Genomic DNA, 15397 nt, shown 5'->3' with positions numbered 1-15397 from the left:
AATCCACATTATCGAACCATATATTCAAACAGTAATTCAATACGTTTACACTTATTTATTAGGTACTAAAACATGAAGAATGGACAAAATAAGTCGATGTAAATTGCTTGTAAATATTTTAATACATTCGTCATATATCCAATTATGTATTCATCACAACAGCGACGGTGAAAGTCACTGCTCTGACATTAATCATATTGTCTCCATTAGCTAATTGATAGTTAATCGACACGTATTTGCTTGAGTGATTGTTTGAAAAATTCATTATTAATTTCGATACCTTGAATAAAAGTAATATCGTATATAGAGCGAATCATATGTTACTGTTTCTCAGTGAAGAGTGCTACTAACTGAACCATCAACAATGGACCTGACAATATTGAAGTTTCACACCAGTGTCAGTTTTACTCTTGCAATGAGCCTGGCTGTATTCATTATCACATGTACATCTACAGCAACCCCCGATCCTGGTAAGTTTAAATCACTTCAGATAAACCCTGACGTAAAAATGTTTCTGTTTAACTTATACCAGTGGTGAATGAGTACAACAACGGTTTTTAATCTTCGACTACTGTCACGTCAAGACGATCTCTTTCAATAATTAGTTTGAATCGGATTCATTGAAAAAGTAAAATTCTGCAGAAAAAAAGAAATCACGCAAAGTAAATACATGGTCAAGTAAAATATATTTACTACTAATTAGTAAAATAGCAAATCGAAGAAGAATATAACGTGTTAAAATGGCATTACATGGTTAGTACATCTCAAAGATTAAGATCATGGGAACGATGGTTGAAAGTTAAAAATAAATCCAGCAGCTTTCTTTCCCGCTTCCATCTCGATCTACAATTCGCGGGGTTCGGTAGACATCAACACTGTATAACCAATTACATATGCTTGACAGAGTTGAAATGTTGCGCTACTGTACTAGGTACCAGCCTTATCTCTTCGGTATAGTTGTCATTTTGGGGAAGTCTGGTCCACATATTACATTCCAAATCTCTAACATTGAATGCGATAGATGACATTTGTCATGGAACATACCTTTATTTAACTTCTGATGGAAAAGTAATTGGTTGCTTTATACTCACAAAATGGGTAATGTTTGAGCAATTTTTTTTTTTAACTTACATGTTCTACAATGTACAATATTATATCTTTTGCAACTCTTTGAACTTGTGTTGTTTTCTACCTATCATATATCTTCCAAGATATTCTGCATATTTTCTCTTTCGTCTCTGATTATAATAGGGAACTTGCAATCCAGACTCAGCATGCTCAGACACAAAGGAGTATGGGATTATCTGTGGTTATCATAATACCTAATCTGGAGCTACTAGTAAAATTAACCTCCCACAAAGATCAGGGTAACTATAAATTGATCATTCGTGGTTGCAAACAATGCATCAACATTACCGCTTTCATTTGATGCTTTACGTGGTAACGTCTGAAAGCAATCTTGAGACATACATACATACATACATACATACATACATACATACATACATACATACATACATACAGACAGACAGACAGACAGACAGACAGACAGACAGACAGACAGAGTGAGCGACAGGCAGAAAGAAAGAAAGAAAGAAAGAAAGAAAGAAAGAAAGAAAGAAAGAAAGAAAGAAAGAAAGAAAGAAAGAAAGAAAGAAAGAAAGAAAGAAAGAAAGAAAGAAAGAAAGAAAGAAAGAAAGAAAGAAAGAAAGAAAACGAAACTCATCTTTATCATGTTTTATAGATCTTAGGCTTTATATGTAGGTGTCTTACGATAGCAGTAATAGTGAAAGTACTAGTGAGAGAATCGTGTTGATCATCAAATTCTATTGCCGATACTGACCTCGATACAGTTACAAGTCGACGTCTATCTTTGAATAAAAATTGTCTCAATTCAGTCACATTTGAACTTGGTGGATATGTTTTCTATGAAGACTTGTTTAACGGTTCTTTGCATAGACAATGAAAACAGCAGCTAAGTCAATGACATATTAAATTTACTAAAACATAGATTTTGTTATTAATACCAAATATTTTTTTTTACAGAGTTTTGCTAAATTGCACAATTATTTGTGCCATGTCACAGACTGAAAATTCCACAGAAGTAATTTCCAATTTGTTTTCTTTACAACAGTTATCGTTTAGTATACGACAAAGTGCAACGAGTATCTTTACGACAAGACAACATAGTTAAATACTACTGCTGAAACCATGCTTTTATTTTAATCAGATTGGAATAATACGTATTACACGTGATAGAACCACACTTTGTTGCCGGTGGCAACTGCGTTCTTATGACCTGCTCATTTAACGATAAAACGTTGGTGGCGCTCTTTACTGTACGCCAGTACGCCGTAACTACATGTAATCTGATCATGAAAGACGGAAACTTTGCCCGTTTCATTATATGCACTGAAATAATATATAAGGTCTTCATAGCTGAGTGAATCATTGATAACCGTAAACTTTAACTCGTCTTACTTTGTATGAATGATTCTCTATATCATTAGCTTTGACTTTCAAAAAGAAATGACAAAATGTTGATTTAACTTTGACATCATCACATAAATATGTTTTTTCTATAAATTATAATAGCACTGCCTTTTGGCTATTATTTTGGTTTTTGGATTAATATTTTTGCCTTCGTTTTTGTCAGTTGGTCAAATCTGGGCAAATTTGACCAACTGTGATTGGTATTACTTCTAGACTCAATTAATTCCCACAATTGGGACTCTTCTGCCTGGAATATGTTTGTATTATTATTATTTTTAATGTAATCATCCTGCTATGCTTAATAACACAATTAATGGCCAGTAAATTTTCGTAGCTCCGGATCCTCTCCCCTCCCAAGTGCTTTCAAAAATGTTGATGTCCGACTAATGGAAGGCAACAAATATTGCAGGCACCCCTCTGTCCCCTACTGTATACCAGTACACTGGAGACATAAAATAGAAGTAGGACCGTTTCCCCCGTCTCGTTTCCCCCCAATTATTTGCCCCCGCGGCCATTTTGCCCCCCCCCCCCCTCAGTTGAATCATAGACCCTACACAATCGAAAGCATTTTTTGGATTGTGGTCTCATAATAACGGTCACGAATATGGTGATATCCCGGCATGCACCCGACAGATGACGTACACAACGTAAACACCCACCCAACACAGTGTCATCATCACACACGTATTCGCTGCTGAGTTTTTCGCTTCGTGAAATTGTAAGTTCTGTATTAACACGTGTAAAGTCACATAGATATTGTTGTAAAAATAATCATATTCTGGTTTATATATACTCTGTACTGCTTTAGTATTTGTCTGTGAAGAACTCGACGAAATAATCGGGTGTGCAATGACGTCATTATATGGACTAACAATACTGGCGGGGAAATCCCATCGGGGAATCCCCTCCTATTAAGATAGTTCTCAGTATAGCATAGTATTCGTTTTAAAAACACACTTAAAGAAAGCAATTCCTGGTAAAGACTTTCGGTGACATACAGGTCACACTGTACGTACGTAGCCCTGGCAATAGATAGGAACTACAGCGCCTGTCATTCTTTGCACGTATCTGGTTTACACTGTCCGTGATCGTGACACGAGTGTACTGTACAAGTCAAGTCCTACATCATTCAAAGATGTCCTTGTCAAGAATCAATCCTGTTTCAAAGCTGTATAGGGATTTAAATTTGGAGCTTGGTAAGGATGACGTCAAAGAATTAAGACATATTTTGACCGGAAACCAAATTTCAAAACGAGAGATGGAGAGTTTGGACGATGCAGCGTCAATGTTTAGGCGTCTTGAAGAAAAAGGTGCAATTGCCAGAAATAATCTACGATTTCTGAAGGACATTCTAATAGCTATAGACCGAAAACCACTTGTTGTACAAGTAGAAGAATGTGAACTTGAAGTCCAACGCATGCGCATTGAAGATGGCCTGTCGGAACCTCAGAAGACTCGAGAAGTTATGCATACAACAACAATAACCCCAACACTACGCCATCTACGACCACCAGTAGATGGAAATCAGCAACACGGTAAGTTTCTGCTATATATACAGTTAGTATACTTATATTGGGTCACTCATATTATCGGTGTTAAATGTCAGTGTTAATAATAATACTATGTGGTTTTAAAACAAACAAAGATGTGATGTTAAAGAGTACCTTTAACGGAAGATATCAAGATATAGAGAAAATAATTTTGATTTACGTACAGTACAACGAGTAACACTGAAGTATTACGTACAGTACAACGAGTAACACTGAAGTATTACGTACAGTACAACGAGTAACACTGAAGTATTACGTACAGTACAATGAGTAACACTGAAGTATTACGTACAGTACAACGAGTAACACTGAAGTATTACGTACAGTACAACGAGTAACACTGAGGTATTACGTACAGTACAACGAGTAACACTGAAGTATTACGTACGGTACAACGAGTAACACTGAAGTATTACGTACAGTACAACGAGTAACACTGAAGTATTACGTACAGTACAATGAGTAACACTGAAGTATTACGTACAGTACAATGAGTAACACTGAAGTATTACGTACAGTACAACGAGTAACACTGAAGTATTACGTACAGTACAACGAGTAACACTGAGGTATTACGTACAGTACAACGAGTAACACTGAAGTATTACGTACGGTACAACGAGTAACACTGAAGTATTACGTACAGTACAACGAGTAACACTGAAGTATTACGTACAGTACAATGAGTAACACTGAAGTATTACGTACAGTACAATGAGTAACACTGGAGTATTACGTACAGTACAACGAGTAACACTGAAGTATTACGTACAGTACAACGAGTAACACTGAAGTATTACGTACAGTACAACTGAGTAACACTGAAGTATTACGTACAGTACAATGAGTAACACTGAAGTATTACGTACAGTACAACGAGTAACACTGAAGTATTACGTACAGTACAATGAGTAACACTGAAGTATTACGTACAGTAACATCGAGTAACACTGAGGTTTTACGTACAGTACAACGAGTAACACTGAGGTATTACGTCAGTACAACGAGTAACACTGAAGTATTACGTACAGTACAACGAGTAACACTGAAGTATTACGTACAGTACTAACACTGAGTATTACGTACAGTACAACGAGTAACATGAAGTATTACGTACAGTACAAGAGTAACACTGAAGTAATACGTACAGTACAAAGTAACACTGAGGTATTACGTACAGTACAACGAGTAACACTGAAGTATTACGTACAGTACAACGAGTAACACTGAAGTATTACGTACAGTACAACGAGTAACACTGAGGTATTACGTACAGTACAACGAGTAACACTGAAGTATTACGTACAGTACAACGAGTAACACTGAGGTATTACGTACAGTACAACGAGTAACACTGAAGTATTACGTACAGTACAACGAGTAACACTGAAGTATTACGTACAGTACAATGAGTAACACTGAAGTATTACGTACAGTACAATGAGTAACACTGAAGTATTACGTACAGTACAATGAGTAACACTGAAGTATTACGTACAGTACAATGAGTAACACTGAAGTATTACGTACAGTACAATGAGTAACACTGAAGTATTACGTACGGTACAACGAGTAACACTGAAGTATTACGTACAGTACAATGAGTAACACTGAAGTATTACGTACAGTACAACGAGTAACACTGAGGTATTACGTACAGTACAACGAGTAACACTGAAGTATTACGTACAGTACAACGAGTAACACTGAAGTATTACGTACGGTACAACGAGTAACACTGAAGTATTACGTACGGTACAACGAGTAACACTGAAGTATTACGTACAGTACAACGAGTAACACTGAAGTATTACGTACAGTACAACGAGTAACACTGAAGTATTACGTACAGTACAACAAGTAACACTGAAGTATTACGTACAGTACAATGAGTAACACTGAAGTATTACGTACAGTACAACGAGTAACACTGAAGTATTACGTACAGTACAACGAGTAACACTGAAGTATTACGTACAGTACAACGAGTAACACTGAAGTATTACGTACAGTACAACGAGTAACACTGAAGTAAAGCACTTTCTCTATGTGCTATCTACTCGTTTATAGCATTCATATCACGTGTAAAAGTATACTATTTCAGTAAGTTTATTTACAAGCCTAGCATGTGGCCTTTTTAATGTGACCAATTAGCAATTTAAGGAAACATATTACTTTTACCCTTGCTATGGATGCTATAAATAATTGTGGTACATATAGAAAACGCTTTACATTGGTGTAATGGGTTGTATCTAGACTAGGCGATGACAGATAAGAAGTTTCAGAATCATTTAATGCGGATGCTAGAACTATGACTTACAAGCTTTAAGAATGAGCGCAACCGTTAATAACCCGATGGACTTAATCAGAGTTGTAGTCTCTTTAAGCAGTATTTGTGAAAATGAAAAAAAAAAGTTTCAACATCAACTTGAATTTATTATATGTTGTGTGTTCTTTCCAAACAGATACTGCTACTTGCCTGACATCTCACACCATTTCAAGTCTTCCAACGCCGGATACCGTACCTTCTCACTCCACATCTCATACTGTTTCTAGACTGCCCATAAATACTCTGCAAGGTCTACTGACAGCGTTAAAACCAACTGGTGGACAGGTAAGAATGGTAGAATAAGCATAGAAAGGTCAAAGGTGAACAGTGTGACATTGATTTGTGATAAATTACTAGTAAAGAGTAAAAGGAATGTTCACTAAATTAAATGAGCTTCCTTTCAAATCATGCATTAAATACACAGTCCTATTCACCTTCGCTACTTTGAACTTTGACCTCAATTCCTACTTCTGTCTCTTATTTTAGGTTGATTTCAAAGGAAGATGTATTGTGTATGAAGTCGAGGAAACATTCTCTGGGAGTGGAACCTATACCTGTACTGCGTGGGATGTTGAATGTGGAACAAGTTGGAGAGAGAGAAACGTCAGCGACTGCACAGAGGGCCTACAGAGGGCCATGACGTCACTAGTCCAGCAACTACAAGTGCAGGGCATTCTTTCCCCTTGATGACAAGTAAAAAAATATAGGCAATATCTTTATAGACATTTATTTAGTTCTGTGAATGATATAGCTTGTCAATGTGACCTCTGTTCTCTGAATATTCGCTACACTTTTAACACTTTAGCCTATATACAAAGAATTCCTAACAGTAACCATATAAAATTGGAAAGGTCAGAACTGAATTTGGGACATTTTTTCTGTGTTATCTTTGTTTTGAAGTCTATTAAAGATAGTTAGGACATATCTAATATGTTATGTACAATTCTACAGGTCAGCTGAGTTCTCTATCCTCGTGATCCATATCCAACATCAGTAGGAAAGTAATATTGACAATGCGTCCATTTCATATGACTTTGCAAATAAAATATACATTGCAACTATTAGAGGAGTGCACAATAACGTAAATATACATACGTACGATAGATAACATGGTGAATAGTTCATAATTATATTTCACTGGTCAATGATATCATGTCAAGTGACAATGATGAAAATGTTAGTCACAGCAAATGACAAAACATGTTAATTGTGTGAATTCAAGATCTAAGCTTGACATAAAGAACATTAACAGTGTGTGTATATAAACAGTCATGCATGTATCAATGATATTATATAAGGCCACAGACATCAAAATCTCACGATATCCTACACTATGCTAGATGTTGCATAGTTGATTTTTAAAAGACAGAAAACATTCTGTAGTGTTAGTATCTTTTTGCTCCTCATAAATTATTCAAATGATCATGATCGAATGCATTTTTGTAAACTTGCATATTTCGCACGCGGTGGAAAATGTTCGGTTGACCTTGGTTTGTTGTGTCGCTCACGGACGAGGTTATAGCGCCCCCAGCGGCAAGACCTTTTACTACTATATTATATAAAATGACTCATGGGTTTTCCCAACAACCGTGGCATGTTGTATAACAAAACTATTGATTGCCCAGTAACGATTGTGCTGTCTTGGTATGATATAGCAGTGTTTACATTTGTAAGGACTCTAATTGGTTGATCGACTGTCGTAGGTAAGTGTTACTTTTTGCTGTTTGCCCGTTCTCTTGTCCTAACAACAATTATAGGGAAGTAAAAATAAACATAGTCTTCCGCATCAAATCAGACAGTGTTATCAAAACAAACATGACGTATAAGGCCTGAATGTACAATCTTAATATTCATCATACATACTCAGATTTTGCATGGAACCTCAGACCACTATAGAAAATATATAGTGGTCTGAGATGGAACGAAGCTCGCAGAGCGCCACCAAACATTATTGAAAAGGAATAACCAATTTGAAAGTTCTCTGTAATTTACCATGGCAACCAGTTAATACTTTCAATGTGTATTTTATATGTGTATTTTATAGAAAATATGTGTATATGTGTATTAATATAATTTTCAAACCATTATATTCAGACAAAGTGTACATGTACATGACAATGAAAACATACACTTTGTCAGACATGTACCCTTTACCGGCACTTACTTTATTTTGGTCATTATTCTAGGAAACCATGACAGAGATTCTTCGACGAGTGGTTCCTGGAATACACCCACTAGGAAGACTTTACAAACGACTCGATGACGATCTTAGTTCGAGAGATGTCAAAAGATTTATAATGATCCTCCGAGGAAAACATCTGCCATCACGTGACCTCGAGAAAGTGTCGTTTGCTGCAGACATATTTCATTTGCTCGAAGACAGAGGATTCATAAGTGTCTCTGATCTCAGTTTCTTGAAGGTATTATTAAAAGAGATTGATCGCAAACCACTTGTTGAGTGTGTGAAACAGTGTGAAAAGGAACTAGAGAACTACACTCCTTTGGGTATGTATATTTTTTTCTAAGATTACTAGACTAAGTGCTTGGTTAGATTTAAATTTGATATACGGTCTAGTTCCTGTACGTGATATACGGTCTAGTTCCTATACGTGATATATAGTCTAGTCCCTATATGTGATATACGGTCTAGTCCCTATACATGATATACGGTCTAGTCCCTATATGTGATATATGGTCTAGTCCCTATACATAATATACGATCTAGTTCCTATACGTGATATACGGTCTAGTTCCATACATGATATATGGTCTAGTCCCTATACGTGATATATGGTCTAGTCCCTATACGTGATATATGGTCTAGTCCCTATACGTGATATATGGTCTAGTCCCTATACGTGATATACGGTCTAGTCTCTATACGTGATGTACGGTCTAGTTCCTATACGTGATATATGGTCTAGTCCCTATATGTAATATATGGTCTAGTCCCTGTACGTGATATACGGTCTAGTCCCTGTATGTGATATACGGTCTAGTCCCTATACGTGATATACGGTCTAGTCCCTATACATAATATATGGTCTAGTCCCTATACGTGATATACGGTCTAGTCCCTATACGTGATATACGGTCTAGTCCCTGTACGTGATATACGGTCTAGTCCCTATACGTGATATACGGTCTAGTCCCAATACATAATATATGGTCTAGTGCCTATACGTGATATATGGTCTAGTTCCTATACGTGATATATGGTCTAGACCCTATATGTGATATACGGTCTAGTCCCTATACGTGATATACGGTCTAGTCCCTGTACGTGATATACGGTCTAGTCCCTATACGTGATATACGGTCTAGTTCCTATACATAATATATGGTCTAGTCCCTATACGTGATATACGGTCTAGTCCCTATACATAATATATGGTCTAGTCCCTATACGTGATATACGGTCTAGTCCCTATACGTGATATACGGTCTAGTCCCTGTACGTGATATACGGTCTAGTCCCTATACGTGATATACGGTCTAGTCCCAATACATAATATATGGTCTAGTGCCTATACGTGATATATGGTCTAGTTCCTATACGTGATATATGGTCTAGACCCTATATGTGATATACGGTCTAGTCCCTATACGTGATATACGGTCTAGTCCCTGTACGTGATATACGGTCTAGTCCCTATACGTGATATACGGTCTAGTTCCTATACATAATATATGGTCTAGTCCCTATACGTGATATACGGTCTAGTCCCTATACGTGATATACGGTCTAGTCCCTATACGTGATATATGGTCTAGTCCCTATACGTGATATACGGTCTAGTCCCTATACGTGATATACGGTCTAGTCCCTATACGTGATATATGGTCTAGTCCCTATACGTGATATATGGTCTAGTCCCTATACGTGATATACGGTCTAGTCCCTATACGTGATATATGGTCTAGTCCCTATACGTGATATACAGTCTAGTCCCTATACATAATATATGGTCTAGTCCCTATACGTGATATATGATCTAGTCCCTATACGTGATATACGGTCTAGTCCCTATACGTGATATATGGTCTAGTCCCTATACGTGATATACAGTCTAGTCCCTATACATAATATATGGTCTAGTCCCTATATGTGATATATGATCTAGTCCCTATACGTGATATATGGTCTAGTCCCTATACGTGATATACGGTCTAGTCCCTATATGTGATATATGGTCTAGTCCCTATATGTGATATATGATCTAGTCCCTATACGTGATATACGGTCTAGTCCCTATACGTGATATACGGTCTAGTCCCTATACGTGATATACAGTCTAGTCCCTATACGTGATATACGGTCTAGTCCCTATACGTGATATATGGTCTAGTCCCTATACGTGATATATAGTCTAGTCCCTATATGTGATATATGGTCTAGTCCCTATACGTGATATATAGTCTAGTCCCTATATGTGATATATAGTCTAGTCCCTATACGTGATATATAGTCTAGTCCCTATATGTGATATACGGTCTAGTCCCTATACGTGATATATGGTCTAGTCCCTATACATGATATATGGTCTAGTCCCTGTACGTGATATATGGTCTAGTTCCTATACGTGATATATGGTCTAGTCCCTATACGTGATATATAGTCTAGTCCCTATACGTGATATATGGTCTAGTCCCTATATGTGATATATAGTCTAGTCCCTACATGTGATATATGGTCTAGTCCCTATACGTGATATATAGTCTAGTCCCTATACATGATGTACGGTCTAGTCCCTATACGTGATATATGGTCTAGTCCCTATACGTGATATACGATCTAGTCCCTATACGTGATATATGGTCTAGTCCCTATACGTGATATATGGTCTAGTCCCTATATGTGATATATGGTCTAGTCCCTGTACGTGATATATGGTCTAGTCCCTATACGTGATATATGGTCTAGTCCCTGTATGTGATATATAGTCTAGTCCCTATACGTGATATATGGTCTAGTCCCTATACGTGATATACGGTCTAGTCCCTATACGTGATATACGGCCTAGTTCCTATATGTGATATATGGTCTAGTCCCTGTATGTGATATACGGTCTAGTCCCTATACGTGATATACGGTCTAGTTCCTATACATAATATATGGTCTAGTCCCTATATGTGATATATGATCTAGTCCCTATACGTGATATACGGTCTAGTCCCTATACGTGATATATGGTCTAGTCCCTATACGTGATATACGGTCTAGTCCCTATACATAATATATGGTCTAGTCCCTATACGTGATATACGGTCTAGTCCCTGTACGTGATATATGGTCTAGTCCCTATACGTGATATATAGTCTATTCCCTATACGTGATATACGGTCTAGTCCCTATACGTGATATATGGTCTAGTCCCTATACGTGATATATGGTCTAGTCCCTATACGTGATATACAGTCTAGTCCCTATACGTGATATATGGTCTAGTCCCTATACGTGATATATGGTCTAGTCCCTATACGTGATATATGGTCTAGTCCCTATACGTGATATACAGTCTAGTCCCGATACATAATATATGGTCTAGTCCCTATATGTGATATATGATCTAGTCCCTATACGTGATATACGGTCTAGTCCCTATACGTGATATATGGTCTAGTCCCTATACGTGATATACAGTCTAGTCCCTATACATAATATATGGTCTAGTCCCTATATGTGATATATGATCTAGTCCCTATACGTGATATATGGTCTAGTCCCTATACGTGATATACGGTCTAGTCCCTATATGTGATATATGGTCTAGTCCCTATATGTGATATATGATCTAGTCCCTATACGTGATATACGGTCTAGTCCCTATACGTGATATACGGTCTAGTCCCTATACGTGATATACAGTCTAGTCCCTATACGTGATATACGGTCTAGTCCCTATACGTGATATATGGTCTAGTCCCTATACGTGATATATAGTCTAGTCCCTATATGTGATATATGGTCTAGTCCCTATACGTGATATATGGTCTAGTCCCTATACGTGATATATAGTCTAGTCCCTATATGTGATATATAGTCTAGTCCCTATACGTGATATATAGTCTAGTCCCTATATGTGATATACGGTCTAGTCCCTATACGTGATATATGGTCTAGTCCCTATACATGATATATGGTCTAGTCCCTGTACGTGATATATAGTCTAGTCCCTATACGTGATATATAGTCTAGTTCCTATACGTGATATATGGTCTAGTCCCTATACGTGATATATAGTCTAGTCCCTATACGTGATATATGGTCTAGTCCCTATATGTGATATATAGTCTAGTCCCTACATGTGATATATGGTCTAGTCCCTATACGTGATATATAGTCTAGTCCCTATACATGATGTACGGTCTAGTCCCTATACGTGATATACGGTCTAGTCCCTATACGTGATATACGATCTAGTCCCTATACGTGATATATGGTCTAGTCCCTATACGTGATATATGGTCTAGTCCCTATATGTGATATATGGTCTAGTCCCTGTACGTGATATATGGTCTAGTCCCTATACGTGATATATGGTCTAGTCCCTGTATGTGATATATAGTCTAGTCCCTATACGTGATATATGGTCTAGTCCCTATACGTGATATATGGTCTAGTCCCTGTACGTGATATACGGTCTAGTCCCTATATGTGATATATGGTCTAGTTCCTATACGTGATATATGGTCTAGTCCCTATACGTGATATACGGTCTAGTCCCTATACGTGATATACGGTCTAGTCCCTATACGTGATATACGGCCTAGTTCCTATATGTGATATATGGTCTAGTCCCTGTATGTGATATACGGTCTAGTCCCTATACGTGATATACAGTCTAGTTCCTATACATAATATATGGTCTAGTCCCTATATGTGATATATGATCTAGTCCCTATACGTGATATACGGTCTAGTCCCTATACGTGATATATGGTCTAGTCCCTATACGTGATATACGGTCTAGTCCCTATACATAATATATGGTCTAGTCCCTATACGTGATATACGGTCTAGTCCCTGTACGTGATATATGGTCTAATCCCTATACGTGATATATAGTCTAGTCCCTATACGTGATATACGGTCTAGTCCCTATACGTGATATATGGTCTAGTCCCTATACGTGATATATGGTCTAGTCCCTATACGTGATATACAGTCTAGTCCCTATACGTGATATATGGTCTAGTCCCTATACGTGATATACGGTCTAGTCCCTATAGGTGATATATGGTCTAGTCCCTATACGTGATATACAGTCTAGTCCCTATACATAATATATGGTCTAGTCCCTATATGTGATATATGATCTAGTCCCTATACGTGATATACGGTCTAGTCCCTATACGTGATATATGGTCTAGTCCCTATACGTGATATACAGTCTAGTCCCTATACATAATATATGGTCTAGTCCCTATATGTGATATATGATCTAGTCCCTATACGTGATATATGGTCTAGTCCCTATACGTGATATACGGTCTAGTCCCTATATGTGATATATGGTCTAGTCCCTATATGTGATATATGATCTAGTCCCTATACGTGATATACGGTCTAGTCCCTATACGTGATATACGGTCTAGTCCCTATACGTGATATACAGTCTAGTCCCTATACGTGATATACGGTCTAGTCCCTATACGTGATATATGGTCTAGTCCCTATACGTGATATATAGTCTAGTCCCTATATGTGATATATGGTCTAGTCCCTATATGTGATATATAGTCTAGTCCCTATATGTGATATATAGTCTAGTCCCTATACGTGATATATAGTCTAGTCCCTATATGTGATATACGGTCTAGTCCCTATACGTGATATATGGTCTAGTCCCTATACATGATATATGGTCTAGTCCCTGTACGTGATATATGGTCTAGTCCCTATACGTGATATATAGTCTAGTTCCTATACGTGATATATGGTCTAGTCCCTATACGTGATATACAGTCTAGTCCCTATATGTGATATATGGTCTAGTCCCTATACGTGATATATGGTCTAGTCCCTATACCTGATATATGGTCTAGTCCCTATACGCGATATACGGTCTAGTCCCTATATGTGATATATGCTCTAGTCCCTATACGTGATATATGGTCTAGTTCCTATACGTGATGTTCGGTCTAGTTCCTATACGTGATATATGGTCTAGTCCCTATACGTGATATATGCTCTAGTCCCTATACGTGATATATGGTCTAGTCCCTATATGTGATATATGGTCTAGTCCCTATACGTGATATACGGTCTAGTCCCTATACGTGATATATGGTCTAGTCCCTGTATGTGATATATGGTCTAGTCCCTATACGTGATATACGGTCTAGTCCCTATACGTGATATACAGTCTAGTCCCTATACGTGATATACGGTCTAGTCCCTATACGTGATATACGATCTAGTTCCTATATGTGATATATGGTCTAGTTCCTATACGTGATATACGATCTATTTCCTTTACGTGATATACGGTCTAGTCCCTATACATGTTACAATCATCTATGCCGTATAGTCACATGGATTCATCTAGCACAGCCGAATTCTGTTTTTACCACCAACTGGGATATTTTATATTGGATAGTTGATATAAACGTGATGACAGTTATCGCATCCTCACCTCACTTACATTCAAACTGGAGGTTGAGTTTGTAGTAAACACTAAAGCTGTATGAGTTACCAACGCCTGTCAGTGTATTCATAAGATTTGGGTTACATTTCCTTATACGTGGACAATTTTACATATATTATGTAGTGAAAGATAACAGTTGTGTTTAAAGAAATTTTGAGAATAAAAATATATATACTATCTGATCATGAGAGATCGAATCCTGCTGCAAATTTTTCATTAGATATGATGTTCTTTTAATATAGGTGTGTATTCTATTACTGGTTTGGATTATTGACCTTTTCTTTTCTTAGGTCTGATCAACTCGTCTGTCTTTACCTTCTACCTGAAGGGGGCGCTATTCATTAGTGTCTGCAGCGTCGTCATCGTATGTCTCC

At 37.3% G+C, this 15397-nt stretch overlaps 2 protein-coding genes across 2 annotated transcripts in view; both read left to right on the top strand.

The window, feature by feature from the left end:
• The first annotated feature begins 3130 nt into the window (after positions 1-3130).
• LOC144444571 (uncharacterized) lies at positions 3131-7059 on the top strand. The gene is made up of 3 exons (XM_078134047.1): positions 3131-4028; positions 6509-6657; positions 6859-7059. The coding sequence occupies exons 1-3, from the start codon at positions 3629-3631 to the stop codon at positions 7057-7059; spliced, it is 750 nt and encodes a 249-aa protein (XP_077990173.1). The 5' UTR covers positions 3131-3628.
• An 877-nt stretch (positions 7060-7936) lies between these two features.
• The window catches only part of LOC144444572 (uncharacterized), a 9459-nt gene continuing 1998 nt past the window's right edge, over positions 7937-15397 (top strand). Inside the window, exons 1-3 of the mRNA XM_078134048.1 lie at positions 7937-8075; positions 8559-8877; positions 15314-15397. The exon at positions 15314-15397 is cut by the window's right edge and continues 125 nt beyond it. Coding sequence (XP_077990174.1) covers positions 8565-8877; positions 15314-15397 — 397 coding nt within the window. The 5' untranslated portion in view covers positions 7937-8075; positions 8559-8564. The remainder of the gene's footprint in view (positions 8076-8558; positions 8878-15313) is intronic.

This window comes from Glandiceps talaboti, chromosome 13, assembly GCF_964340395.1.
Source record: "Glandiceps talaboti chromosome 13, keGlaTala1.1, whole genome shotgun sequence".
Taxonomy (NCBI): domain Eukaryota; kingdom Metazoa; phylum Hemichordata; class Enteropneusta; family Spengelidae; genus Glandiceps; species Glandiceps talaboti.
This window is presented reverse-complemented; position numbering and strand designations above follow the sequence as displayed.